Below are 27,995 nucleotides of genomic sequence, written 5' to 3'. Positions count from 1 at the left end.
GGAACTGACAAATTGCATTTCTTCTTCCTTCAAAAAAAAAAAATTATTGGCCAAGTTTCGTTCAGCTCAAAATGTCATAAGACACGTTACACAGATAATAAATGACATATATCGACCGATCTAATCTCCATATTTCTTCAGTCCCTGAAAATAAAGCACGTTGTAGCAATTATGTCATGAAACGTGACAAATTAGTTTCGTAAAATATTTTACAGAAATTTAATTCAATATTGTTTCATTTATTAATAATTAAAAAAAGATTCTTTGGGTTTAGAACATAATTAATTTAGCTATAAATAAGTTTGGAGCTGTTTACTTATTACCTAGAGCAGGATAAATGCGATTTAAAACCTTATTGAAATATTGAATTTTCATTTTTCGACCTGCAAAATTCAATCATGCTAAAAATCTTCAATAAGCGTCTCTCAAGTGCGTAGTAATGCTTCTCATTTAAAATTGGATGAAGTAAATCATTTTTGGTCAATTCCTTAAGTATTTCGGTCAGTGCACCACCAGTAAACACCAACAAGCGTGTATATGTTGTCTTCCGTATTCTATTTATGTGAGTCAATAAATAATGCATTAAAATAAAGCATTTACAATAAACAGAAAGGTCTACTCACAAACAACATTGATAAAGCGGAGCTAAAATGTCTGTAAAATCGGTACGAAAGTTTGCAAACCCTTTTCCATTATCCAGCAATATCATACGATTTTTTCTCGTCTCATAATGATGACGGTCACCGTTTTGTATAAGAAAATCGAAGATTGAGGCATCAATGAGATCAAGTAATCGAACAAGTGACAGCTTTTGCTTAACATTATCACAATAATTATTATTGTCACTCTCAATTTCCCATACAGCTTTAGCACCGTCCTTATAAGTTCTTTGCCATGGTGATTTATGCTTTTGTAGAGGTCCACTAATCTCGTATAAGAAAGCTCCTTCCATATAATGCGTTTTATTTCCACAAACTGACTCGGATGGCTTACAATAGAAGCACTTTCCATATACGCAAAATTTCGTTCCATTACCTATTTATAGCGTGGCTTATATTACAATTTATATTAATTTTTATTTTTAGATATGCTTACCTTTTGATATAATCGTTTCTCGTAATTCCTTATCTGCTAACTGAAATACATCCCTGATATTTATTGATCTACCGACAACTAAACCTGTTGATCGAAAATTTAACACAGCACCAAGATAAAAGGCAAGTATTTCTGAATTATGTCTATCTTTTCCAGCATAAACCTCTCCCTCAATCACTTGATTTCGTGTATACCATGCAGGCTTAAAAACTATTGTCTTGCCACCTTCGACAGTGATGTTAAGCTTTAATTGTGTTCCTTTGCGATAATTCTGTGCTGATAATATTTTGACTTCACGAAGTGCTGACAAGACCTGGCACATCCTTGAACTATATGCTGGATAAATTTCATTTGCTGTTTCCTTTGACCACTGGAATGACATTCTTAAAGACATGATTCAATAAGGAAGTTCAATTTATACTTACAGAATCAACTGTCTCCCATATTTGACTATAATTTAATGAGCGATTGCATGGCTTATAATTATTAATAAGTTTATCTCTTAGCGAAGGATACTTTGGATTCCTATTTCGATAAATCGGCTTTAGTTTGACATTTTCATGATTAATCTTTTCATCCTCAACATCGTTATATTCAAAATTCTCATTAATATAAAGTTTTGATTTTAATTTATTATTATCATGACTTAAACGCGACAAGAAATAGAAATTAACAGAGTAAATTATAAATACTAGACTAATTAAAAAAATAAAGGTTGCACAGCAGTATTTCTTCATTTTTCAGTTGATACATCGTAATGATTCGCATTACATTTGAGCTAGTTAGATTACTACAATCTTAGTCACTAATTATAGCTATAACTTATCTAGAAAAACTCTTATTTTAATTCAAGAATTAATTCATTGATGAAATATATGTTTTGAAAATAAATAAAAACAAAATCAGGGGTAGAAAAATTCAAAAATTTCAAGTCCGTTAAACAAAATTTCCTTTTGTACTTAAATTAATAGAAATGCACAGAAATTAACATTTTTGTTGATAGTAATAAATACTAAAGCCTCTTCCAACAGTTTCATTATCTGTTTTGACTGGCACTACAATAGGACCATTCATTATAGACGTTACAGGTTCATTCGTATTAAAGTTAATTGTTAAAGCACCATCATTTAATTTATATCCACATATTCGTATGTAATTAACTGCTAAGAAATCATCAGGACATCCAAATATTTCAGCTCCTGCTTGTCCTGGTGCTATGATATTTCCATTTGCGTCTGTATTTACCAATTCAAAGACCTCTTCTCTTCCTTTATACTCGTTTGTGTAAGTTATTGTGCAATATCCCAATGCTCTCTTAATGCAAATTGCATAATTCATGTTGTTCTGTAAATTTTAATTCGGAATTATTTATTAATGCTCAGAATATTCATGGGAACTGACAAAAGACATGCAAAAACTGGTCTGAGTGCAAAATTGTTCATAACGGTCATTAAAATTTCAAATCAAAATGAAAACATTGAGAAAAAAATTATCAAAGCAATCGAATTTTTAATATAGAGAAAAATGAAGTTTAAAGCTTAAAATCGAGTTCCTAATCTTAACAGTTTGCTAGTTTATGCAGTGAACCATAAGATAAATGTGATAAAAACTTACGAAATAACTGGGATTTCGATATTTCAACACTTGTGAGTATCCATCATCATAATTGAAACTTTTTATTTGTCCATTAGTTTCTGTTAAATATTGTAAGCAACCAGTTGGTGCTACATTATCGAAAACAGTTAGCTGTGAGACTTTGATACTAAACGCCCTATGCTCAGCTGTATTTGTCAATAATGATAAGAATATTTTTTCTGTGCCAGAGACTTCAACATACACTGAAAATAATTCAAAAGTTTCCTTAGATTTTTTTCAAAATTTTAAAGCAATAAATGTTGTCTTACTGTGTTGCCCTGTAGCTATGCCGCATATAATTGGAACTTCTTTATGCATACTACCGGTATCTGTATGTATCGTAAATTGATCTTGTTCACAATTCCCATTCGTGGGTGGCAAAGTTTCAAAAAATATAAATTCCAAGAAAAGCTGCTTAACATTTCGTGCTAACAAGATTGTCAGCGTACAAGCTCCTAAATTATTTTGCGATGCTAATGGAAAGTTTGGACTTTCAAAGTACGTAACATTCTGGTATGTCACGTGTCCACAAGAACTTTTAACTAGATAGGACATGAAAAGAAGAAGTAAAAGTTTATTCTTTGATTCTTTCGCATCCAAAAAAGACGAGAAAACTTTTCCAAAAAAATCAATACTTACATATACAGCAAACACCAAATCCATTTGCACAACGATCCATACTAATGCCGCCCGAATTTACACATTCAACTTCATTGAGACATGTGCCACTGAGCTGTCTCAATGGCTTTCGTCCCGTAAGACACGGAATATTGTCAAATCTGATTAAGCTAAATAAATTCAGAAATTTTCCTAATGTTAACAAATGCGGTGAAACCTTCGATTCTTGGATCTTTTGATCAGGTCCATAATAAACGAGATGTTTCATTCTATTTGCAAGAAAATTTAATGCATGCTCAACTCTGTTGTTAGGATTCATTATGTGATGCTTGTTTGACGTGTCAATAACACCATTATTGCTACTGCTGCTTTTATTTTCATTACTGCTTTGTGCTACATTTTCTTTTAACGTATGCAATGTTGATGGTTCTGTAATAGTTTCACCTGACAAAGGTGAAATGGCTTCACTTTCGATACTTGCTGTAATTGTTGTAACGATGAAATCATTTTGTGGCTCATCAATTGAAAAATTATTGTTGTAATTCTTGTTTGCTTCATGACTGTCAATTGCTAATTTTTGAAAATTTCTATTTGGTGAATATCTCAATCCATACATGTCGCGATAATTCAAGTAGTTATTAGGTATCATATCGTATGACTTGTTATACTCAAAAAGATAATCTCTTTTAGGATAGAAATCAATTTCATTTATGTCACTTTGATTCTCACTTCCATCTTTTAATAGCCATTGATCTATACGATCAGCTTTAATATAAGTAATCAACAACATTGGAATCAATAAACTTTTGATAGCAACACTAAACGCACTAAAACGTTTCATATTTTTTCGCACATATGCACAGCACTACATTTCAATGACAACTGAAAATAGAAAAGCATTGTTTCTCTTTTTTGAAACAATTTTTTATATATTTTGATAATTTCTTCTTTATTTTCTCATGACTAGGGTTTACCGTTTGATAAAAATGCACGGAAATCTTGCTTAATGAGTCTGCCTATTTTAGTAGTTTTTGATATGGCATTCAAAGTACAGTCGAGTCGCTTAGCAGATAATGAGGGTGCTCTCGAGAGCAGAGTTTGCTGAGAGCAAAGCTCACCTAGTATACTTCAAGCCTGTTAGGGATCGATTTGGATTTTTCGAGTCTAATTGACTTTATGTCGTCATTTCTTGCAAACAATCCTTCTAAGGTGACTTGGTGTTGACTTCAAGCTTAGTAGACTTGACTCTGTCATGTGTATAGTTACATCCGGTTACTCAGTACACCCTAAGTCTCACCCTCAAGCTTATCCAATAGTAATAATACAACCTTAGTGTGTATTAAGCAACTTCCAGCTATTTTTGTTTGAAATTCCCTTAAATGGTCATCAAAAAAATGAATATCTCTAAGACAAAAAATATCAAGTTTGGTAAGGGATCATTCACCTGTGCGTTCATCAATCAATGAGCTTATTAAGTCCCACAAGCTGTTCTGATACCCGAATTTATTTTGTTCGGAATATCATACAACTCCAGAGACACTTCTTTCTTAATATGTAGAGCTCGATGTCGACTCGAATTCGAGTTCGAATTCGAATTTGAGTCGACTTCGAGCACTACAACTTCGAGTTCGAATTTGCATTCGAGTCAACTTCGAGCTCTGTATAGAATGTGATCTATTTGATAAAATCTAGTCAATATAAAGTCTATGTAAACATTGCCGAAACATCGGAACTTCAGATACTCTACTCCATGCATCTTCACCTCACGAATTACATGAGTTTTGAATATTATAATTTATCATGCATAATTACAATGTATGAATAATTGTTTTGTGACTGACATAGTTTGTATTGCCATGCCTTCAACGATTAGGTTTTTCATACTTTCTATGTCAATTCATCGCTGCATTTTTAAAATCTCATTTATGTCAATTGATGAATATAATTGCAAATTTCAGTAGAAACAAAAGAAAAATTATTTTTATTGCTCTTTTTTTAATGCATAACACAAATTTTCCTCTTCTTATATACAAGATCTTGTTCTCCATAAAGAAAAAATAACAACATAAACAGCTGGAGCATAAAATAAATTCATGTTAATATGTCATTCAATATTTTTTAATTCACATTTTTCATTTTTATCTCCATTCTTTTATCATATTAAGTGCAAATATAAAATTATATAATAAATAATTCGAAATGGGCTCCGAGCAGTCACAACATGCATCAACAGGAACAGCAGCATCTGGTTCGACACATTCAACACCTCAACGAGTGAATCAGCGACCAGCATCGATAGCGACATCAGATACAAGTCGTTTACAACGTGGATATACAATTGCTGGACTTCCAACAAGTGATAATTTGAATAATAGCCAACTTGTTGATAGTAGCCCGACACCTCCGTTGGATTCTCGACCAACATCTCCGCCAATGAGTGTCTGTTCTGATTCTGATTTACCATACATATCGTATACAGATAAACCAATAGGAGGTACATTAACTCTTTATAATTCATTCCTGTCCACATTTTAACATGTCTTTTTACATCCTTAATGACCAGATTCGCCAAAATTAAGAAATAAAGGTCAAAAATTTAATAAAACACGACCAGCTGTTAACTTAAGAAGGCAATCAACGTCAGCAACATCGAGTCGTGGTAGTAAAATTGCAACAGCAGGCACAATGGTTGTTGTGAATAAAGGCACGTCAAAAGATGGTGGGGGTGTTGAACGTGATGCAGAAATTTTACGTCTTCAGGTGAATATTTATTTGTTTTATTTCTCATCTTTAAACAGCATGTGCTGAGTATTTTTTGATAATTAATTTATATCAATCACGTGTATATGTGCGAGATAATCATCTAAAGTTTTTTCGATTAGTAACTATTTCCTTAATGTGTACATAATAAAAAAATATCCAACAAAAACAAATCAGTTCAAATCAGGCAATCCCACGCCAATTTTTGTTGTAGCTGCAAAATCTCGTACACTTAATGGCTTTCTTGGATTCACAACTTGATCATATTCATTGTCAGTATGGAAAATATTTGATTTGAGATTTATGTGATATCGTCGTCTCGCATCACCACTTATTGACATTGATCTGGCAACAGGTTTAATTGGTGGTCTCGCAGATGTCGTTGGAATGTTTTGCTCACTGTCTATTTCAATCGTTGACTGCTGATGCTGTTGTTGTTCACGCGGGGGTGTTCTTGATTTTGGACGATTATAATCCATTTCACTTCCAAATCCATTAATATTTGTATTCCTGTTGTTTGTTTGTCTTCTATCGTCTCTATATGACTCATAGTAATCGTCATTTCGTGGATTTTGTGACCGTGTGTATTCTCGTTCTGGCGAAAAAGCTTCATAATTTCGATTATCACGACTCATTCGTCCATTTCTTTTTGGATACATCCGGTTGTCGTAAAATTCTTCATCGGAATTATCCGGTGAGTAAGTTCGCCTCGGCATTCTCGGAAGTCTTGATCTACTCGATCTAATTGAGGCATTCTCAAAATAACGATCGTATCCATCATCTTCAAAATCATCAAAATAATGTGACTGATATCGGCGTGGGGGTAATTGTTGGTATTGTTGATGATACGGTTGATGATGCTGCTTTGGCAATGTTGGACGACGATTTTTTTGCGGATAATTTCTTTTTATGGCATCATGTTGACCACGAAATGATTTCTGATAACGATAATCATCCTCATCATCAGATTCACTATAACTGTCAATATACTGTGGCTTATGATTATGATTATTCATATCATTTTTCGGATGTTCCACATTCATTGACATTTTAGTCATATTATTTGCTAGCTCATCAATGTGCTTATTATTATTTTGAATAAAATTCTTATTCTCAACGGGTGTGTCAATTGTGCCATTTTTGTCATTTCTCACTTCCTGATTTTCCTTTTTCTGTACCACTTCAATGACAGAATTTGTATCTTCATCATTCATCTGTGATGAATCTCTTGTATCCACATAATCATAAAATTCTATTCGAGATTTCAATGTCTCGAGTTTCTTGTGCTTCGATGGATCTAATTTTCGACTATATACACTCTCATTGTCGGTTGGTATGTCAACCATATCATAAAATTCTATACGTGACTTAAAATCATTTGATCGACGCTTTCGCGATTCTTCTGTATCGGTTGAGGCTTGTGATTGACTTAGTACTGATGCTGTTGATAAGCTTCGATTTCTCAACCGATTTGATCTGACTGAGCAGGTATCGTCAGCATTACTATCATCTGGCCAATAGAAATTTGTTTGTTGACGATTAGGTCCCGTTGAACGGGCCATCATCTTCTCAGATAAACCACTAAAAAATTTCCTATTTGACATTATGTTCCGCCAATGACTAGTCGGTTTTAACTCTTCGGATTCTCGATTGAAACTGAAATTGTCTAAAACTTAATAATAAAAAAATCTTATATTTTTTTGCATATAGACAGAAAGAAAATAAAAGGTTGTAGTTGCTATTGCCTATTTTGTAAAAAATGTAGTGTATGTATGGAAATTGTTACGAAAAACAATATAAAGAGCGATTGAAGAATGAATGTAGGGTGTGCATATCAATAAGATTTTTCTTTAAGCTATAGCTTCGGTCATATACATGTGTGTACGGTGACTTAGAGAAGAAAAAGAATAATATTTAGAGTCACCATGTAGTGCTGTGATTTTTTTTTATAATGAAATGTTCCTCCCACGCATCTTCAATACACACAGATGGAAACAGATGTGTGTTTTTTACACACGCTGGCAGTAATGGATAATTCTTGCAACTTTAGCTTTATTTAAAGCCTTATTTTGCGTTGTTGAAAATTGATTGGGCTGTTTGATGATCAGTTTGGGGAATTTAGACAGTCATAGTTCCAATCATGGTGTCAATTTTGTTTGTTTCCATTTCTGTTCTCATAAAGCAAGATTGACTTGACTTATCATGGTAATATGTTCATATACTAAGCAATTAGATGCGAATCTACATAATTTGATAAGTGGATAGACCATGCCTGAATACCACAAGTCTGTTAATCAATCCAAAATCCGGCACCGGATTGGTGTCATTCTGACAAAGTGATGGATTTACACCGATCCAGAGATGATCATTGACCCTACAGATGTATAGAACTAGAGATTTAAATGTCAACAGCTTGTCAAAGTCTAAGCAGCATCTAGTTAGTCACTAACTTTCTCATATTCGCTTAAGCCTTTATAAAACCCGTAATGACATCATTTACAATCTTAATCTGCGTCACATGACTCGATAATCAACATTTCTCACTTGCTCTTTATTACATATTCATTAATAAATGTAAAATCGACCTTCAATATGCCACCTACCACACACATTAATGAAAGAATAAGCATGAGATAATAATTAGATTTATAATACAAAAATTCTATAATCCATTCTAGAGTATTCCCATGTTTTTGCCTGTTATGCGTGGAACGCTAACTTTGCCATCATATAGAGATCCTGAAATTTTGGAGAGATTACAACCGAATCACGTGCTGAATATGTGTACTCGTTTACAGGTGAATGATGAAATTATTATTTTTTTTCTCATTATATAAAGTTGTGCTAATTTTTTTTCTCTCACTATATCCAACCAGTCTCACTATAATTTGTGTGCGACAAAAATTGCTCAAGACCAAGAAGTTATAAATAATAAAGTTAAGGAAGTCGACCAAGATGTAGGAAAACTTTTAAATAAAATGATTGAACGTCAAAGACAATTCTCAACATATGCTGATGCATTCTCTCGTGTCCGACAAATCTCACAACAATTAAGTCGTTGTAATTCAATACTCAATCAAAATATAGAACTGATGGAATCATTAAATAATGTTTTGGACGTTGAAAATCGTTTAGAGCCATTCGTATGGACCACAAAGTAAAAAAGAAATCTTCAACACATTTATTTCTATTAATGCAATGCATATGTTTATATTTTATCATTCCATTTATGTGCGTTAAGTTTATTTAAAATAATTAAAGTGCTTGTTATGGGCTTAAAGATGTAACACAATGGATATAGATTATTGCAAACAGACAAACAACTTAAAAAATAAAAAAAATGAATATAAAAATGGCAATTGCCCACATGATGCTGAATCTTTTTACTGTTGTTTTGAATTTATAACAAAAAAACTTAGATGATGTGTTTGCTGTGAGAGGGAAACATGTCTTATTTGTTGGAAGTTGGTAATCTGTTTAGTCAGTTATGCCGAACAGCAAAATATGGTCGCTTAGGTATGGCTATGTCGTCGTGGTAGTGTCCTGACTACAGTTTTTTGGCTGATTTGATGGAAGGAAATTAAATTTGTGTTAAATTGCTGTTTGGATTAAGTTCCGTTAGCTGTTGTCGTCGAAAATGTGAGGAATAAGTGATCTGAAGCTTTATCTAGTGTGTGGATATCCAGAAAACAACAACGTGTTGGCTAAGGCACTATTCCGTCATCGTATAAACGGTAAGACGCGAAATTGTCCTAACGGTAGGATTCGATCTAGATATATGATATATGACTAACAGACATGATAGCTTCACGGTACCATGTAAGAATGCTAATTGTCTGTTCAGAATGCAACCAAATCTTTAAAATCTCTTCTAAAATGCAACAAGTCAAAAAAGAGCCTTTACACTAGGGCATGGTGTTAAGTCTCATAATCTGCCACATGTAAAAGTCTACCTTAAAATCAAATAAGTATCTACCCCCAACAAAATAGATTTATTACATGACTTGAATGTGTAGAAAACCTCTTAATATCTGTAACAAATAAATGATCTGAAATTTAAATGATTTCCATTAAGTCTGATTTACAGCACGTTTATATCTAATTAATCGGATGATAACAAAAAGATTTTTGAACAATAGAAATGAGATAATGGTAGATAAATCTTTATTTAATACGATAATCATCTCATAAATTTACATAAATCAATTTAATTCCATAAGCCAATAAAAAAGATATAAATTGCACCAGCTATTAATATAAACTGAAGGAATCGTTGTGTCCAATAAATTTTTCTTAATTTTCGTCGAGCTTTCGGCAGACTGCTAGCATCATCTCTCAATATGAACGTTCTAATTCCCATCAGATATTGTTCAACATACTCATCCCAATTTATTGCACTCGTGTCACAATTAAATTCATTGCAATCGGCTTGAGTTTGATTTGATGCACGAATGAGTCGACGGAAATTTTTTGTATCAAAATTCCATCCATTTAATACAAAATATTCACCAGTGTCACATGCCAATTTAAAACGTTTGGCAATTTTCATCATTATTGGCTTCTTGCCTTTCAATCTCAGCAGTAAATCGAATATAAAAGCTGGCAAAAAATGCAAAAATATTTCGCATACTGTGTGCATTAATCGATTTGTACGATAAACATAATTTGGATACATTGCGACATATTTCGATGGATTTTTACGTGAATGTTTTAGAATTTTCCTTTTCAGTTCACCATACCGCATCGGATTAGTCTGTCCTGAAGTGCAATTATAAACAGTAATTGCATTAGATGATCGCATAAAACTATTTGCCCATGCTGCTGTAATTAATGTATTACAAACAGTATCGACGGGCATCAAATCGACAAGATTATGCTCTTTTCCCATTATACTGCTAATTGTTCCTCGCCCTATTTCCATTAAGACGCCTGTGTTATTTAAATAAAAAAGATATAAATGTCATTGGAATTGAGAATAATTGTTAGGTTGGGGTGGAGAAGCTTTTTAAGTCTGGATTGAGACTTTTAACAAAAAGTACTGAGGATGTGCTCGAGTTACTGCGCCTAGGACGAAAAGGCAATCAATTTAAATCATTCTTAAATGCTCTGACTCTTGTAAAGACTAAATTAACCAGAACATCCTCAAAACGTTTGATCCCAAAATCCAAAGCATTAACATCCTAGTCAAAAACATCCACAAAACAACAAAAAGCTTCAACCCCTCAGGATAAAAAAGTCATTAATTTGGATAAAAACCTGTGATTCCATAAACATTATCAATCCACCCAGGATAAGGCTCATTAAGTGCAGCTGTAACAATTGATGGTCTCACAATGCTTATTGGAAGCATATCATAATAGTCGAGTACAATTTGCTCTGCCATATGCTTCGTTAATGTATACGTATTTGGATGTCTTTTATTAAAACGTTTTGCAATTGTTTCAGTAAATTCGTCCGGCAATGTGCCTATTCCATTTATGAATAAACGATGATCTGGTGATGATGATGTACCATAAACCTGTTCTTCTACATTCTTCAAATGTGGGTTACTGTATGCTGTACTTACATGAACTAAGCTCTGAAATTACAATTATTAGAGAGAAAAAAATATGTTTTTAAGCCTGAATGCATGCTATTTGGTCAGCACAATTTACCTTCAGCTTCTTCATTTTCGTACATAGCTCCATGACACGATGAGTCCCAAACGTATTTAAATTGGCAGCATCTCTTAACGGTTCATTAAAGCGAACTGTTGCGGCAACATGAAAAACGATATCAACATTCTGTTGCAGTACATTAATGTCATCGTCGTCAAGGCCAAGTTTCACATCATTTATATCACCCGGAATGCAAATCAATTTCCTCAACACATTTGGATTTTTATTGCGAATTCTCTCAAAAATTGGATTGCGTAAATATTCGTCAAAACGTTGCTCACAGTCAATGCCTCGCTTTGGCCTTAAGAGAATGTAAATTTTACGAATTCCATCGCACGAGCGGAGGAGTTTTTCGATCAAAACTTTTCCTAAAAAAGATTAATTTATATTTTGCCATGTGAAAATTCATCGTGACACATTTTGTGCGAAGGGTATATTGGGAATTATTGCTTCTATTTACGGATGACTTGATGTCTCTAACAAATTTTTCTATTTGAAGTTTTATTTTTGTCGGAAGAGTTGGGTCTATTGATAATTTTTTGGGCTATTTTTGGATTTTTTGAATTTTGAGGAACTTGAGCTAGGAATTGACTTGGATGCTGTATGAAAAAGTCAACTCTATACAAAATTGAAGTCGATTTCCAGCTACGGAAAGAACTTCAAATTTGGCAATTTGTCGAAATTTAGCTAGACGAATTCGTCAAGTGAACTGAATTCAAGTCTCAGTCACTCATCAGGAAACTCCCCTAACAGGCAAAAAGACATACAAAATCCGAGTCTACTTCAAACTTTAAATCCATAAATTCAGCAACAAAACCATTTTAAATCACTAAAAACTTCCATAATCCTTACCCAAAAATCCAGTCGATCCAGTTACAAAAACACTGCAATCATTGTAATAATCCTTGATACATTTCGTCGTTATTAATGGATTGTTAGTGAAATCCTCAACGTTATTGTTATCATCGAGCAGTTCCTTTGCTGTCTTTTTCCGAATATATTTACTCAAATCGATATCCATTTGAAGATGATTGTTTGGTGACATAGACTTTTTTGGATACAATAAAATGTATTACAGCACGAAAACTATTTATAACTGTATCAATTAAATCAGCATAACTTAAAAGTCTATAATTAATAAATTTTTAATTCGATTTCACTTGGCAATAATCAAGTCCATAAAATTGTTCATAAAAATATATATGTCACATATGCTGCTCGGTGCGTTTTTAAATGAAAAACAATCTATTTCAACTCTCTGGCTAACTACGTCTGTCTAATGCTGTGATATAACTTTCACTTCGCGGAAATTTATACACATTTGAAATTGCATCATTTGTAAAGAGAAATGCACATTGAATCTATGCACAGTGTGTCAGTAAGTCACTATGAAACCAGTCGAGATGATGTTATATAATAAGACTGACTTTATGCTTAATTATGGTTATTTTTTCCGGTCAAAGGTTAAATTTCTGCAGAGATTCATTGACCATGCACAAAAAATTCACTTTTTAAGGCACTAAGCTTGCCAAAATTGTTTATGTTTCTGGATTATTTTCACTGTTAAGCTTCAACAATTCACAATGTTTCTTGGTCTTCTTACGCGTCCTTTCTAATTGACATCAAAATTTAGACTAATGTCTACAGAAACTGAGAGTAAGCTCTATGAAACTTTATTTTGTGCTGATTGAAAAGAAAAGTGGGAAATTTTTATTTTTTTATGTATTTATTTCTATCGTATGGAATTCAAACTTGTTTTTCATGATGGTCAGGGATTTACGAGAGAAAGAAATTGTTTATTTGTGTAGTCATGCACAAGTGCAACATTGAGTATTGCTCAAGAGTCACTGAAAGTAAGATTACGCGAAAGAAATGTGTGTTGCAATATCTTAGCATGTTATACTATTTTTATTACGTACAATATGTTTAATTGTAGTATACTTAATAGACAAATGTAGGACACATTCTATCGTTGTGTTATCACAAAAATTATTAATATTTGTTGTGAGATTTTTGGTAACTTTTGGTGAATTTCAAGCCTAATTTCGAAAATTTTGCATCTAATCCTTAACTCCATTCCTTCTACTTAATCAAATTCAACCTCCTCTGAATTTTCTCATCAACATTCGCAAAAGTAACAGTAAGATTATGCTTTTTTAAGTCCTTAATTATAGAATCAATTCCTTGCAATGCTGTATAATCGACGGATGAGATTTTAATCATATCCAGCACCACAGGGTATTTATAGTCTGTCTTAATCAGCGTAATGTTTATCTTTTCACGTAAGCTGTCGATGCCGGGGAAGAAGATTCCTTCGGATGGTCTCACGTAGATGATTTGCTCGTCTTTCTTCTGTAATGGAAGGTTTGGATGTGAATTATTGAAAATTTTGAGGAATAATCTTGTAAACTTCATCAAATTATCGTCAGATGAGTTCAGATGTGTCCAAATTCTAAGTTCGTCCACTTCCTGATCTCAAATGATTCCTTGAAATCAAATTTCCATCAATAACTTACCTTATCGACATAAATGACGACATTTGGACGAGCAGCCTTAAGGAAAATATTAATCATGCTCAATGCAACACCAACAAGTAATCCAACTTCCACACCAGCGGCAATGCAAGCAATGATGCATCCAATCCACGATATAAAATCAATTTTACTCTTATTCCATAATTTAGAACCAATTCGGATGTCAATCTGCAATAATTTATCAAATAAACTTTTTAAATACATTCAGATTCATAATTGAATATAATTACTAGAGATAACACTGCGCATATTAATATAGCAGCTAATGTAGCTTTAGGTATGAAATTAAAATATTGTGTCAATAATGTTAATGCCATCAAAGCCATAATTGCACTATAAATCCCAGCGAATGGCGTTTGTACACCGCTAGCGTTTGAAACAGCCGATCTCGTAAATGCACCGCATGTTGGTATAGATTTGAAAAAAGATCCGAGAACATTGCACATTCCCAGTGCAATCATCTCCTGTGTTGCGTCGACAATTTTTCCCGATGCTGTTTTCAGTGATAAAAATTAATAAATATGAGGCAATAATTATTAATGTGTCAGCAGCTTCCCACAAACATATTAAATTATGTTTATATACTTACTGAATGCTTTAGCAATTGCAACATTTGCGAGAATTGAAACTAATGGCAATAATATGAATCCCGAGCCAATATCCATAGCAATTTCATCAAATTCAACAGTTTCGTTGTTAACTGTTGCTGAGAATGCTGGAAGTTGAAATGATGGAATTCCAGCTGGAACTTCTTCAGATAATCTAAATGGAAGTTCAATATTTGATGCTGACAAGCTATATGCAATAAATCCGGTTATCAAGACAATCAGTGCATTTCTACATAAACTAAAGTAAAATAAGAACTTCTTCAATTTCAAGTTTGACGATTTTGTGCCAAGTTCATTGAGTTTCTATAATAAAAAGAAATAAATCATCAAAATGCAAATATTTTCCTAACAATGAAATTGCAAAAAAGTACTTTTAGAGATAACAGAAATGCAATGGCGAATAGCCCTAAGGCTGTGTCCCCAATTTTTATTTGATTTATATTCTCAGCGAGCCTCACAATCGTCAATGGTAAACTTTTTGCCTTAAATTTTATTCCAAAGAGATTTTTTAACTGTGCCACAATGACCAATATAGCGGTGGATGATGAAAATGCTGATACAACAGGGACGGATATAAAGTCAACCAAGAAGCCTGTAGTGAATGAAATTTAATGGAATTTATATTAGTTTTGGTTGTCTGTTGTCATTATAGGGGTGTAATGCTGTAGGAGAGTGGAATATTGAGGGTTAACCTGTTGATAGGTCACCTAGGATACATGCTTAATGCCGTTAGTCGGTAGATGTATACCTAACTGGGAGTTATATGGCAAAACCACATAAAATCAGCTGTTCTATTATTATTCCTAACTAGATGCCTATCATCCCTCAAAAAATCTAATTCCAGACAGTAAGTTCATAACTAGTAACACCCTCAACGATGACAAGTCAACAAAAAATATTCCATGTAATTCACTTTAATTTTATTACCTAATTTAAAAATTCCCATAAGCATCTCCACACATCCGCAAATGAATGTCATTATAAAAACATATTCAATAGGCTTCTCATACGTATAGCTCACAGTAATTATAGACATTAATGATGTTGGTCCAATGCTGACTTCCTTAACGGTACCCAAAAATATGTACACAATTGATCCCATAAATGCTGAATATAATCCATAAATTGCAGGAACATTTGCCAAATTTGCATATGCTAAGCTTTGCGGAATCATTGTAAGTCCAATTGTTACACCAGATATAAAGTCACCAATTGCTTTCGTTCGATCATATTCGGGCAGCCAATTTAAGATGTAAAGTCGTCGCTTTACAAAATCTCCGATTTTATGAGATATTTTTGCATTGTGATTCTTTAGAAGTTCATCATATGGAATTTTTTCACATGTATTTAACTGAGACAATTCCACATCTTTTTGAGTTGATGCCATTACTATTTTACTTGATGTTACCTGCACTAATGATAAAATAGAACTGCGATGTAACTTAAAATTTTTTTGTGATTCTAAATAATTTAGTGAGAGATCAACTATAAGTGATAAGATATCGCACGATACTGTGTACATAGTGTAAATAAGTCATTGAGATTAAATTGTTGATGCTTACTCTTTTTTCATCCATTTAAATTCATTCTCTCACGAAAACTATGTTCTAAAAATTGACGTGATATTTTAAGATGCGCAGTCGTGATAAATCTGCTTTCGTTGGAATCGAATTAAGTTTTGACTCTGGAATAGTCGAAACAATGGAAAGTTTCCAGACAACAAAAAAAAAGTGATCGCTTTAATTTAGACAAGGACAAAAAAGTTTAAAAGCAGTGATAATGACCACAAAACACACATATTAGGTTTTTTGATTGAATCATCCAATTACAATGTGTATTTTATGCCAAAAAAAAGCTTGTTATTATTAATGTTAGTGAAAATGTTATTAAATATAATATTTTGTTTCAATTTTCGCTGTTGGTGATGTCAAGCATGTGGACAAACATGCACCCGGAAAGCACACGGGGTAGAAATGCTGATCAAATTCGTTCTCAAGCCAACTTGACTCTAGTCTGAGGTCGGAGTTCATCGAATCTGGCAATATTTCAGAATCACGCTGACCTAGGAACGAACTTTGAATCATTTCTGCGTCGTATGCTTCACGGGTTAGCACTAATTGTGCAAATAGCCTAAAATTATCTGTAAAAAATAACAAATTCTAAATTAATACCCGAGCAACTCAAGTTAGACTGAAGAATCTTTGTGGAATCTATAAGCATGAATTCCGATTTTCTTGTTGCTGCTACGTTTCGTCTGGATTCTAACACTTGAATCGATCGTACCAGTTGTGAGCAACCTTTTTTGAGACACGACATTCCATAATCAAACAAAAATGTTCATACAGCATACCAATGTAGAGATTGATTATTGAGTATAAACCTCAATACGTATCGCGGCACACAGGTTACCCACCACTGCACTTATTATACGCTTTCTCCAACAACACTGCAATACCTGCAAAATCTTGTAATTTCTCCAATTTAAAAGACATAAAATCAGACAAATTCATATGCATCAAGCTTCAGGCAGAATAAAAGAACTTCACAATAGCTTCATAAATTTAAAACTTTTTTCTCCTTTATTAGAATGCAAAAAAAAAAAATTAAAATTGACTCAATACAAAAATGCAGAAAAGATTTTGTATAAATATATCCCAAATGAAAGAATCAAATTTAATCAATTAAATGACCAACTTATTTAACCTTCCCATTTCCATTTGATAAATTTTTTTTAGTAAAATGTTTTAGTATCTAACAATTGCAAGTTATAATAATAATGATAAATAATTGCCATGAATGATTTTATTTTTTGAACTAACGAACTTTCTTAACAATTATGTCAATTAATTGATCGCATCTGTCGCTCTTGCCTCGGAAATCTTTGGGATTTGGTCCAATCATTTGAACAAACTGTGGGATATCTGCTGATACCTGTGGATGAAATTTAATTAGATATAATGCTTATTTAATGAGGAATTTATTGGGTTGTTCATGAATGATGTCTCGGTCTTAAGTCGAGCTCAAAGTCGACTCGGATTTTTTATAGAAAGGTTGACTTGAGTCGACTCGATTTCATATAAAATTCAAGTCGACTACCAGTTCTGCGGGGATTAGATCTCAAGGGTCAGTTTCATGAGTATGATCTTAGCCCAAGTAGCATAGATAAACAAGGTTCCGCTACGAAGCTTTTAAGGCTCCACTAAACCTCTTTTACTAACACTAAATGGAAGCCGTTTGAGTTTGGCAGTTTTATGGATGCGGTTTAGTGGAGCTTAAAACTTCCGTGACTGGCCTCCTTCATTTGTGTCGCTCGGGTAGACATGTCTCTAGTAGGCTATAGAGCCCTAGCAACAATGGAATGGAACTTATTGGAAAAGCTGTGATGAAGTTTGAAGTCTAAGTTTCGCTTAGAGCTCGAAGTCGTCTTGGATTTTGTGAGCAAAAGTCAAATCAATTAGACTCGACTTAATGCAAACTCGTCGACTTTGAACTCTAAGATTCAAAAATTCAATTCACATCATTTATGAACATCCCTCAAAATAGTTAATAAACTTACATAAACAAATTTGGATAAGGCCTTCAATACCCTGAATAAATATTCCTCCGATGGATTAGAATTTAAGAATTGTAAGATTGCCATTGTAATTTCTATAGCAATATCATCAAATACCTGTAAAATTAAATTATATAAAATTAATTATAAAATAAAATATTTAATGAGAAAAGTTTGTTGATCCTTTGAAGTCTTTCCTCATCTTCTTTAATTGCATTTTCGATATTTATTTTATCACCTTGGATAAGGAACCTTTGGGCAAGATTTGCCTCAACTTTTTGGCATGATGAAGTTTCTGTGAAAATAAATAACAGAAGGGACAAATTTTGGCCTCAATATATTCTTTATATTAAGCATAAACATCCAAAAAGACAGAAGATAGAAGATGTTAGTTGTTAGATTTTTCAGTGGAAGTGACCGAAAAATAAGTAAAAAAATACCGAAAATGCGTTTAAAGAATTTGTTTTAAGACATCAAAAAAAATGTTGCAGCACATGAAAAATTATATGGCAGGTGTGACTTTCTCCCACCACAAATAAAACTTTCGTGTTGCCACAGAAATAATAATATAAGAAGCTTGAAACTTTGATACTTTACAACAGTCTTTACTTCCTTAATGCCCAAATTGTATGTTAATGCTGTTCCCAATTCTTGAAGTTTTGGGCATGGTGACAACAGGCAATGCACAACAACTTTTGTTGTTGCACGGATATTTGATACTTGTTGACTACCAGAAGGCCATTCGCTTATGTATAACAACCATTCGGACGCATTTGTATTCTCAAATAAATTGTTAGCCTAGAAATAAAATTTGATGAATTTGCGGACATTAATAAATAAACGAGAACATGATAAACATTATTTTTTTTACTACTCACAAACAACGCAACTGCCTGTTGCTCTTCCGGCTTAATCTTTTCAATATCCAATAAATAATTCATCATAACATGGTCGCGTCTGTCTTGATGGAGTAATAAAATGACATCATCCTTCAGGGCAGCATATGCGAGTGATCGCAATAAATGAACGCGTGCTTCCGTTGAAATTTGAGGATCTCTCAAAATACGTCCGACAAATACCAAGAATAAGTCACTTAGAGCCCAACAGCCATCACCAAGTAAAAGATATTGATGCAGTTCCTCCAGTGCCAGTTGTTCATCTTCTGATAAGTTCCCGTCCACTAATTTTACTAACTCTTCTAATTCATATTTTGGCTGTAAGGATAATAATGATGGGAATGGATTAGAAGTGGCGTCAAATTGTGCTGCATGCTCTCAATGTTGGAACTGAGATAAGCCACTAATAAAGACAGTTTAGCTGTTTTTTTGGAACTTGCACTGAATTGGCTGAGTGAATAGTGAACTCATACTCAAAAGAACTAGTGCCGTCACTAAGGATCTCAATAATCTCAAAAACCAGACTCAATACTCACATCAATTTCCTTAAAGACAATTGGAGGCTCACGATTCTTCTTTTTCTCTTCCTCGAGTCTTCGCTCTTCAGCTTCTTCCTCTAATACTTTCTCAGATGGCAACATCTCCGAATTGATGACTGGACTTTCAGTGGATCCATTTGCTTCCTCAATCTCAGACATTCCTGTTGAATTATATTCACTACTATCACTGAATGTAACCTTATTTGACTTTTTCTTTTCTTTATTCCTTTTCTTCTCTTTTTTGCGTTCCTTCTTGGCGATCTTATCGAGACTTTGTTTACGACGCTCTTCTAATGCTGATGATTGTTCTCGTAGCTGTTCAATTTGTGTATTAATCTCAATAAAATCAGGTGACGGTGAACGTGCCTGTGCAGTTATTTGTGGCTCAAATGAAAAATTTGAATATCCGTCTGTTCTTTGACCCAAGCTTTCTGTGAAATGAGAACAAAGAAAAATTATACAGTAATGTCAGGTGATGATGATGACAATGATTCATACCAATTAACGGTCCCAATGTTTGACCTAATGGCGTTGAGAGAAATTCTTGTGGTAAATCTAAAATATATTTAGGAATAGAGGCACCGCATAAAAATTGACATAAATCTTCCGAGAATGTGTTGCAATTATGCTTCAAAAGTGAGTAACACGATCCCCTGTGTAAATGTAAAAATGTAAAAAAAGAAAGAATAAGAATAAACATTCTCATTTCTCAAGACATTTTGGTGATGCTCACTAGTCAGTCTCACGATAATAAAGTCGTGAATAAGAAGAAGAAGAAGCAGGAAAAAAGAAATTTTTCTTACCTAAATGTACTGTCGGCTAGACCTCTCAAATAATCCTTAAATACTTGAAATGGAATATAAGTTTCACCAATTTTCTCAACTTTTGTTGGACTTCCGAGAATCGAAACTGAACCCTGAAAAATTTTCAAAAAAAGAAAAATTTCAAATTATTTCCACTCAAAAATGAAAATTTTCTCTTTCCTCATACCGCAAAAAAAAGAAAGAAAACTCGAGAAATTGCGTTTCTCGATGTTTATTCAAAAGACTTTAAAATAAAACTGAAAGTCACTTCGTATGTGTCTCAGTGTGAATGGAAGTAAATTTTCGGACGATTATTTTTTTTGTGAGAAAAACTGAAAATTTTACGAGAAGGAAAAATCCACACTCGGGAGGAAAAACAAAGATGATATTTTAAATTAGAGACGATCACATTCGCCGGCAAAGCCTATACAAGTTCCATATGATAACATTTGAGTGCTTAATTGTACAGATTTTTAGTGTCAATTTAGCGAGATCAACTAGTAAATGTGATCGAGTGGATGGCGTGTGGAAATTTTTTGGTTAAAGCAACATTTTCATTCCTTTAAAAATAGCATCTCATGCTCATTATTATGATCGTCGTAAATACATCCGAAGATGAAAATTTTCTCTTTTTTTGAGAGAAGCGGCAAAAAGTGCAGAAGCTTCTCTTTCTCCTCATTTTAATGAATTCATTCGCGTGGTCGATGATTATTGCGATCTTATTTTTATAAAATTAAGGAAAAATAAAAATAAAATTTTTCACCTTTTCATCGTTTTAAATTTAGCAGCACTTAATCATTTTCTTTTGAAAACAGTAAATTGATACAATGAAAATGGCAACAAAGGAAATTGAGAACTTTTTTTTATTGTTGTTTCTATTGTCTGTAATACATGTGCGTGATTTATGTTCTACCCGATTGTCTACAATTGAATTTCGATTTTTTTCGTCTTTTTTTACATCTGCACAATTTGTTGTTTTGTTGTATTTTGTGTAAAATTTTCAGAAAAAACATTCAACAAGCTTGTTATTGTGCTTTGTAATGTGCATTTGGGGATCTTCGTAAATTAAGGTTAGAAACAGTTGAAATTCAGAAGGGATAAAAACTTGGAATTAATGAAGGTTGAATTGTAATTTGGAGAACTTAAACCTTATTACGGCTACAAATTACAGTAATTGGCGGAAACGTTTGGCGTGTAATACTTTTGCGCCTAAAATTATAAGTAATTTTCCTACTGATGAGGTCATAGACCCTTTCAAATGAAACACATTTTCTTTTGTTATCGACTTCTTCAAACCCAGTGATGTCTAAGCTTTTTGTGCCACAGCACACCTAGGTGGTACGTCTCAAATGGAGCCGCTCATGGCATGCAGTTTATGGAATTTTTTAAAATAAATTGTCGGCACACAGTTTGGACAACACTGCTCTAACTCAACAAAAATGAACATCACTTATGAACGTCCCCACAATATGTAAAATATCTAATCTGATACATCATGTAAGGATCATCAAAACAACATTTGTAAATTATAAATACTTTTTGTGTTGTTATGAGTATGGACACTTTTGCTTTCAAATGTTCAACATTGCATTGTGGGCTAAGTCGTATGCTAGGCTATTGCGGTACTTTTTATCCAGTGAAATTAAAGCAGCTTAATTTTATTTTAATTCGTTAACATATTTCATGAATTTATACAGTTATGCCATTTAAATGCACTCAGAAATGAAGCTTGGAATTTTATGTTTTGTGCACTGTTGCATTCCATTTGAGCTTAGTAGATGAATGAATTTAATCACTGGAAAAGACATGGCGCAGCAATCGGGGGCTTAAAGCTCATTGAGACGATAACTTGAGAACTATCTTGGAATTTGGAATGAAGGATTGGCATTGATAGTTCTTAATTTTGTCCACATATATAAAGCAGTGGTGGGCAACCTATTTGCCTCGGCACACAAGTGTACAGTTTCAATCTAGGCTAACCACAAAAGTGTCACGCCAGAAATAAAAGGTTTGCCGCAACTGACAAAGAGACAACTTAACATTTCCATACAACAATTGCCCAAAATTAAGAGCTCTTATTTACCTTACACAACTCAAAATCAGGTTAATTCTCATAAGTAAATAAACAAAATACAAGATTCACAAATTTTTAAGAACAAATGTCCTCAAATGCTACAAAAATAATGAGATCAATTTCAGCTTTTTCAAAAATTTTGACATCTTGCAATTGTGCTGACATGCTGTCAGTGAAGGAAACAATGAGATGTCATAACAAATTGCATGGCACATTTAACTATTTTTGAAAATTTGGGGATTTATCCTATATATTTTTAAATCTGGCATAAATTAATTTAACAAAGGACTTATCCTCGATAATTCACCTTTTCTGGCTTGAGATTCACTATTAAAAATCTAATTTGACTCAATGATTCTGCACTTTTTAATAATTTCACAATTCACATTTGCTTAAGCTGATCATTAATTTTTTTTTTATTATTATAGTCATAAAGCACCGTCAATTATAATGCAATTAGTTAAACTGCAAACTTTTTAATGATTTAAGCTGCAAAATAAATTCCGCACATTCCAATTCCGTCCTATTTTATTCCTAGTTTTCTCTGTTGTCTAAAGAACACTAAAAGTCAAGAGAAAGCTGATGTGAAATTACATCGTAAGCAATAAGGAAGACGAAGAAGCTGAATATATGTCTTTACACTTAATTTTGCTTAATTTTCCACAATTTTTCATATTCATTGAGTGGGTCGTTAACGTTTCTGTTTTTTCGACGAATTTTCCTCACTACGTCTGAATTAAAATATTATAAACATAGACAAAAAGTCCACAAAGAGACTTGTGCTTCTCATTTTCTGAGAAAAAGGCACAAAAATTATTAAAAAAATACTTTGAACCCATCATCATTTCCCAAACAATACAACTGCGACTATTTTGTGAGAAGATATATAGGAAGTGACATGAAATCTCTAACATCATCACTGTCAAGACTCGACAGCATTAGAGGACAAAACATGAATTTATTTTGCCAAATTTACTCATTAACATTTCTATCATCAATAATTCGCGATTGAAGGCAAAGGCATTTCTTTACTTTTATCACAGCCAGCAGATGTTGTGTGGGAAAATTCCTTGTTTTTTCAATGTCTACACGTGGGCGACTATAATGCATTTATACATCAACTGATAAGTAATGTATGTTTCAAAATATCTTAATTGGCGCACAAAAATGTTAAAAATTATTCAAATTAAAAAATCACACACATGATTTCTATTTTGTTTTGACTGTGATTCATGCCTGAAAGCGTTCAGATGATTAAGTTATAATGATGTACATTTAATTTTGTGATGCTTGTTTTGGATGTTTGTTTATATAATGTGATACGGTGTGATGATTGTATCAAATTAAGTGTGGGAGGTTTAGGGTAACGTCTTTCCTAGCTTACTACCAACTAACGACGTAATATGCTGCTACGTATTAACAATAATACGTCAACACCGGATGGGAGGATGTATGATAGTTCATTATTAAGGACAGAATCAACCCCAAATAGCACAAATTGGTAGATTCATCAAAAATCCGGACCAAAGACAGGGTGAGTCTGACTTATTGACTTAAATCCGGCACCATGACAGAGTCACGATGGTCTAGGTTCGGGATATTTGATCGATTAACCGAATTTTCAAGCTGAAGATCGAAGCACGTGAAAAAAACGCAATAGTACCCTAAAAGGACTATATAAACCCGTACCATACCTAATCTTTCTGATGTCACTCTACAAAATTTGATCACATGTTCCATTATCCATACACACTTATGTCCCCAAGCCATGAAGTGTCATTTGACAATTCAATTCATAAATTTTAATCTCAAAAATTTTTCCCTCGCAAAAAAGAATTTGAGAGCACATACGAAAAATCCTTTCATTCAGCTAGTCAACCAGAAAAGTAAATGCACAAAGTATATAACGCAATTCTATTAAAAAGTATTTTCACACAAAAAAAAAGTGATCAAAAAGAAAACTCACCGGTGAAACAGCACTAATTCCATGGCTACCATAGAAATATTCTCGTCCAAACACAACCACTGCTGTATGCCAAACTCCATCAACTTGACGTCCTGTAATGAACAAAAAATTATGATTTAAATTCCATTTGAGGTAGTAATGATGAATAATGTTTACCTAAAAGTAGTGGTGACATCATGCGCGCCATTCCTTGCGTCATATCGTATATATACAGCTCGACGCTATGACCACCATAATCATCCATGTTTGATTATATTTCTGTGTAAAGTAAACAAAACAGAGAAATTTTCTTTATTTCTGAAGAATCAAATTTCAGGTTTGTGATGTTTTTTTAAACATTGATGGAACAAAGAATCCGAAGGTCAATCGACTGTAGTAATTACAAAGGGTCGTTAAGCCTAAAAAATTGGACTGTATCCAATTTCACTAAAAACTAACCAATTCCTCCAGTAATTATGACCCGGAGGGTGTGCAAAAAAAAGAAAATTTATATCATATGCCTAATGGAGCTGCTACTCTAAAATTTATTTAGTTTCAATGAAATGCTAGAATGAGAAAAGTTTATAAATAAACGAACGACTGTATACTACATATTATGTAAGGAGAGATTTTTCACCTGATTTTTTTCTTTTTCAAGTGTACTATTTTTATTATTCTTACATGAAAATTATGCCCAGTTGGAGATGTGCACTTGATTTTAATTTATGACAAATACAGCGCAATAATACAAAATGATAAATTATGAGGCATAAGGTAAATTCACATTTTTTGGAGCTTTTATGGGATATCATCCAAAAAATATGACGTACTTAAAATCGTAAGCTTTAAAAGAAATAATTGTGATTTATTAGGAAAATTTCATTGTATATGTACACAAAGAAGAGTGTCTTTAATAAAGTAGGGGACTATATTTCAATATTTATGTCTTTGGATTTAGACTTTTATGAGATTTTGCTTGGAAATAAGGATTGCTAGAAAGATTTTTATGCATTTTACTGAATTTACGTTCCAATATTCCCAAAAAATCAAAGAAAATTCAACATAAAGCTGTTGAACTTAGTATCGGAAGTATAGTCAGTGGTACGCAAAGGTTCTAGACTAGTTCTAATTTTGTGGATGTTCTTTAACATCGAAATAATTGTTTGCTTTTATTACACGAAATTTAGGAAGCAAAATTTATAAATTGGACAAACGAACTAAATCAAAATCAGCACCAGGTCGACTTAAAGCCAAATTCAATTTTAAAGTATCACATGGCTCGGTATTGTTTTAACTTCATGATAAACAGCATAATATTTCTGCTAGGGTACCTCAAGGATGCCGTATAAACAATAAGATGAGAAGTTGCTTCGACGCGACGTCGACAGGACCGTGAGGATCGCTGGATTGTGCTACCCGGGCAAGCATCATCCAAATAATCTGTATGTTCCAACTTAAAGGGGTAGCGAAAGCTTAATATAAACTAAAAGTCATTTTTGAACAACCCCTAAATGAAAATCAAAGTTACAATCCACAAACTACCAAAAAAGTCACTAATTATACTATAAATACAGCCACTATAAATCACCTGATCCATAAACAATGAAATACATCACCCAAAATATACCTTCAAATTAAAAAACAATTTCCCTTTCAATCAGCTTTGATTCTCAATTTAAAATCAACAAATGTTAAAAATATCATCAAATCCAAAAATAGTATTCAGTCATCAGTCTATTTTGCATTATTTTTAAACCAAAAAAAGAGAAATAAAAATTTGTGCACAAAAATAAATGGCATAAATTTTGTCGCGTGAAATTCCCATTGGGACATAAAAATGCATAGCAACTACATGTACTAGTGCACATAGCTTTCTTTTATTGGCACAAAAGATGTCATTAATCAAAGTGTTTTGTTTTGCTTTATGTTGGCTAGTTGGTCATAGCATTCTTAGTTTTGTGAAAATTTAAAATTTTCTTCAAAGGAATTTTTTATTGTGATTGATGTCGATGGGAAACTGGTTATGTGAAGTTGTAAATGTTGCATTTAGGTTTGGATGGATTTATGGGATTTTATGAGTTATTTTGTGGTTGTTTTAGGATGACTAGATGATTAGTTGTGGTCTGGACTAGGGTTTTAGATGATTAAGAACTAATTTGGACTAAACTGTCAGGCAGAGCTCGTAGAATATGGAATTGAATAGTCGACTCAAGTCGACTAGACTCAATATACAATTGGAGTCGACTTCAAACTCTGCTTTCTTAAGGATTTCCAAGAATTTATGCCTAAGGTTGATAAGATGTCGACTCCTTCTCAATTTCACTATGCTACTGATGTCAAGTAAGTAGTCAAAATGATCATTTTGCAAGGATTGACCCCAATCTTCAGACTACACTCCCAAAAAGTCCATACAACTTTGTAAATTACACAGTTGAATGAAAATGTTTACAATTGCAGTTCCGTCAATTTTCATATTCACAACCATCAATGCATTTAATTAATTTTGCAAATTTTCTAACCTTTTATCACCCCAAAAAATATTAATAACTTAATTCCTCACAGAAATAACTTCAAAAGTCTCTCAATACTGCAAACAAAATTGTCACAAAATATATATTTTTTTCTTCAAACTGCAAATTCCTCCTTTTCGCAGAAAAAGAATCAAAATAAAAACTTTTTTTTTGCGTTACTTCAAACCGACTTTGCTCAATGTTTAAGTTCAACTGAAAAAAATATGTATATTCTCCTCCGACGATTACTTAGGAATTTTCTTTTCTTATTTTTATTTAAGTTTTTCTTCTATCGTCATCAGTGAAACACCTCTAGTTTTTCTTATTATACTTTTCGGTCGCTTGGTCATTGAATTGTAATGTGGACAATTCACTTCTGTAGCAAACGCTTCATTGCTTTTCATTTAACACACATGGAGGGTGAAGTGAAATATTAATAATTTTATATTTTACACAAAAAGTCACATTTAATGAAAATGATGAGCGAGGAAATTGAAAATCAGGAGCAAAAGTCTCTGTACAGTTGCGGTAATTATTCATAAAACCCACGATGAATGTGCAATTTAGTACGCAACAAACAAGATGCAGTAGACATGAATTTTGCACTCATTAATTGATCTTCATAGACTCGTGAAAGATCCTAAATGAAAAACTTATTTCACGACACACGAGCGATGGACGATAAATGTTTTATTTTTATGGCAAACGTAATAAATGATTCAGCGTATTCACATCATTAGACTTGATGATGTTCCTGTGTTTACTTTC

The 27,995-nt window shown here is 32.9% G+C and overlaps 7 protein-coding genes across 9 annotated transcripts; 1 reads left to right on the top strand and 6 right to left on the bottom strand.

Moving 5' to 3' along the window:
- Positions 1-237: 237 nt before the first annotated feature.
- Positions 238-1,967, bottom strand: LOC139098773 (glycosaminoglycan xylosylkinase homolog). The gene is made up of 4 exons (XM_070651070.1): positions 1,521-1,967; positions 1,096-1,465; positions 624-1,035; positions 238-554 (listed from the first exon to the last, which is right to left on the bottom strand). The coding sequence occupies exons 1-4, from the start codon at positions 1,830-1,832 to the stop codon at positions 353-355; spliced, it is 1,296 nt and encodes a 431-aa protein (XP_070507171.1). The 5' UTR covers positions 1,833-1,967; the 3' UTR covers positions 238-352.
- A 112-nt stretch (positions 1,968-2,079) lies between these two features.
- LOC139098750 (uncharacterized) lies at positions 2,080-4,189 on the bottom strand. The gene is made up of 4 exons (XM_070651037.1): positions 3,370-4,189; positions 3,000-3,272; positions 2,710-2,933; positions 2,080-2,439 (listed from the first exon to the last, which is right to left on the bottom strand). The coding sequence occupies exons 1-4, from the start codon at positions 4,187-4,189 to the stop codon at positions 2,080-2,082; spliced, it is 1,677 nt and encodes a 558-aa protein (XP_070507138.1).
- Positions 2,573-9,479, top strand: BORCS5 (BLOC-1 related complex subunit 5). The gene is made up of 5 exons (XM_070651067.1): positions 2,573-2,741; positions 5,514-5,842; positions 5,912-6,108; positions 8,787-8,906; positions 8,985-9,479. Exons 2-5 carry the CDS (start codon positions 5,548-5,550, stop codon positions 9,267-9,269), a joined length of 897 nt encoding a protein of 298 aa, XP_070507168.1. The 5' UTR covers positions 2,573-2,741; positions 5,514-5,547; the 3' UTR covers positions 9,270-9,479.
- LOC139098770 (putative uncharacterized protein DDB_G0281733) lies at positions 5,301-7,765 on the bottom strand. Its single transcript, XM_070651066.1, has one exon. The coding sequence runs from the start codon at positions 7,710-7,712 to the stop codon at positions 6,282-6,284; it is 1,431 nt and encodes a 476-aa protein (XP_070507167.1). The 5' UTR covers positions 7,713-7,765; the 3' UTR covers positions 5,301-6,281.
- An 836-nt stretch (positions 9,480-10,315) lies between the features above and the next one.
- Positions 10,316-12,810, bottom strand: LOC139098749 (putative fatty acyl-CoA reductase CG5065). The gene is made up of 4 exons (XM_070651036.1): positions 12,618-12,810; positions 11,763-12,133; positions 11,365-11,686; positions 10,316-11,037 (listed from the first exon to the last, which is right to left on the bottom strand). Exons 1-4 carry the CDS (start codon positions 12,808-12,810, stop codon positions 10,316-10,318), a joined length of 1,608 nt encoding a protein of 535 aa, XP_070507137.1.
- Positions 12,811-13,690: 880 nt separating this feature from the next.
- On the bottom strand, positions 13,691-16,567 carry LOC139098740 (sodium-independent sulfate anion transporter). 3 transcript variants are annotated; one of them, XM_070651021.1, is made up of 7 exons: positions 16,470-16,567; positions 15,835-16,320; positions 15,279-15,499; positions 14,889-15,210; positions 14,530-14,792; positions 14,282-14,467; positions 13,691-14,117 (listed from the first exon to the last, which is right to left on the bottom strand). In XM_070651021.1, coding segments are annotated over exons 1-7 (1,749 nt in total). In that variant the 5' UTR covers positions 16,471-16,567; the 3' UTR covers positions 13,691-13,847. The 3 variants fall into 3 exon arrangements, with proteins under 3 accessions (XP_070507122.1, XP_070507121.1, XP_070507123.1); XM_070651020.1 differs by having other exon boundaries at positions 15,835-16,315; XM_070651022.1 differs by lacking the exon at positions 16,470-16,567 and having other exon boundaries at positions 15,835-16,357.
- Positions 16,568-17,459: 892 nt separating this feature from the next.
- Positions 17,460-27,382, bottom strand: LOC139098741 (uncharacterized). The gene is made up of 10 exons (XM_070651023.1): positions 27,237-27,382; positions 24,895-24,996; positions 24,739-24,830; positions 20,699-20,811; positions 20,394-20,548; positions 19,893-20,326; positions 19,339-19,674; positions 19,058-19,258; positions 18,464-18,577; positions 17,460-17,838 (listed from the first exon to the last, which is right to left on the bottom strand). The coding sequence occupies exons 2-10, from the start codon at positions 24,980-24,982 to the stop codon at positions 17,722-17,724; spliced, it is 1,650 nt and encodes a 549-aa protein (XP_070507124.1). The 5' UTR covers positions 24,983-24,996; positions 27,237-27,382; the 3' UTR covers positions 17,460-17,721.
- Positions 27,383-27,995: the final 613 nt, after the last annotated feature.

Source organism: Chironomus tepperi, unplaced genomic scaffold, assembly GCF_022539635.2.
Source record: "Chironomus tepperi strain 1889 unplaced genomic scaffold, CSIRO-AGI_Ctep_v1 contig_453, whole genome shotgun sequence".
NCBI lineage: Eukaryota > Metazoa > Arthropoda > Insecta > Diptera > Chironomidae > Chironomus > Chironomus tepperi.
Note: the sequence above shows the minus strand (reverse complement) of the source record. Positions and strands in the feature narration are given on the sequence as shown.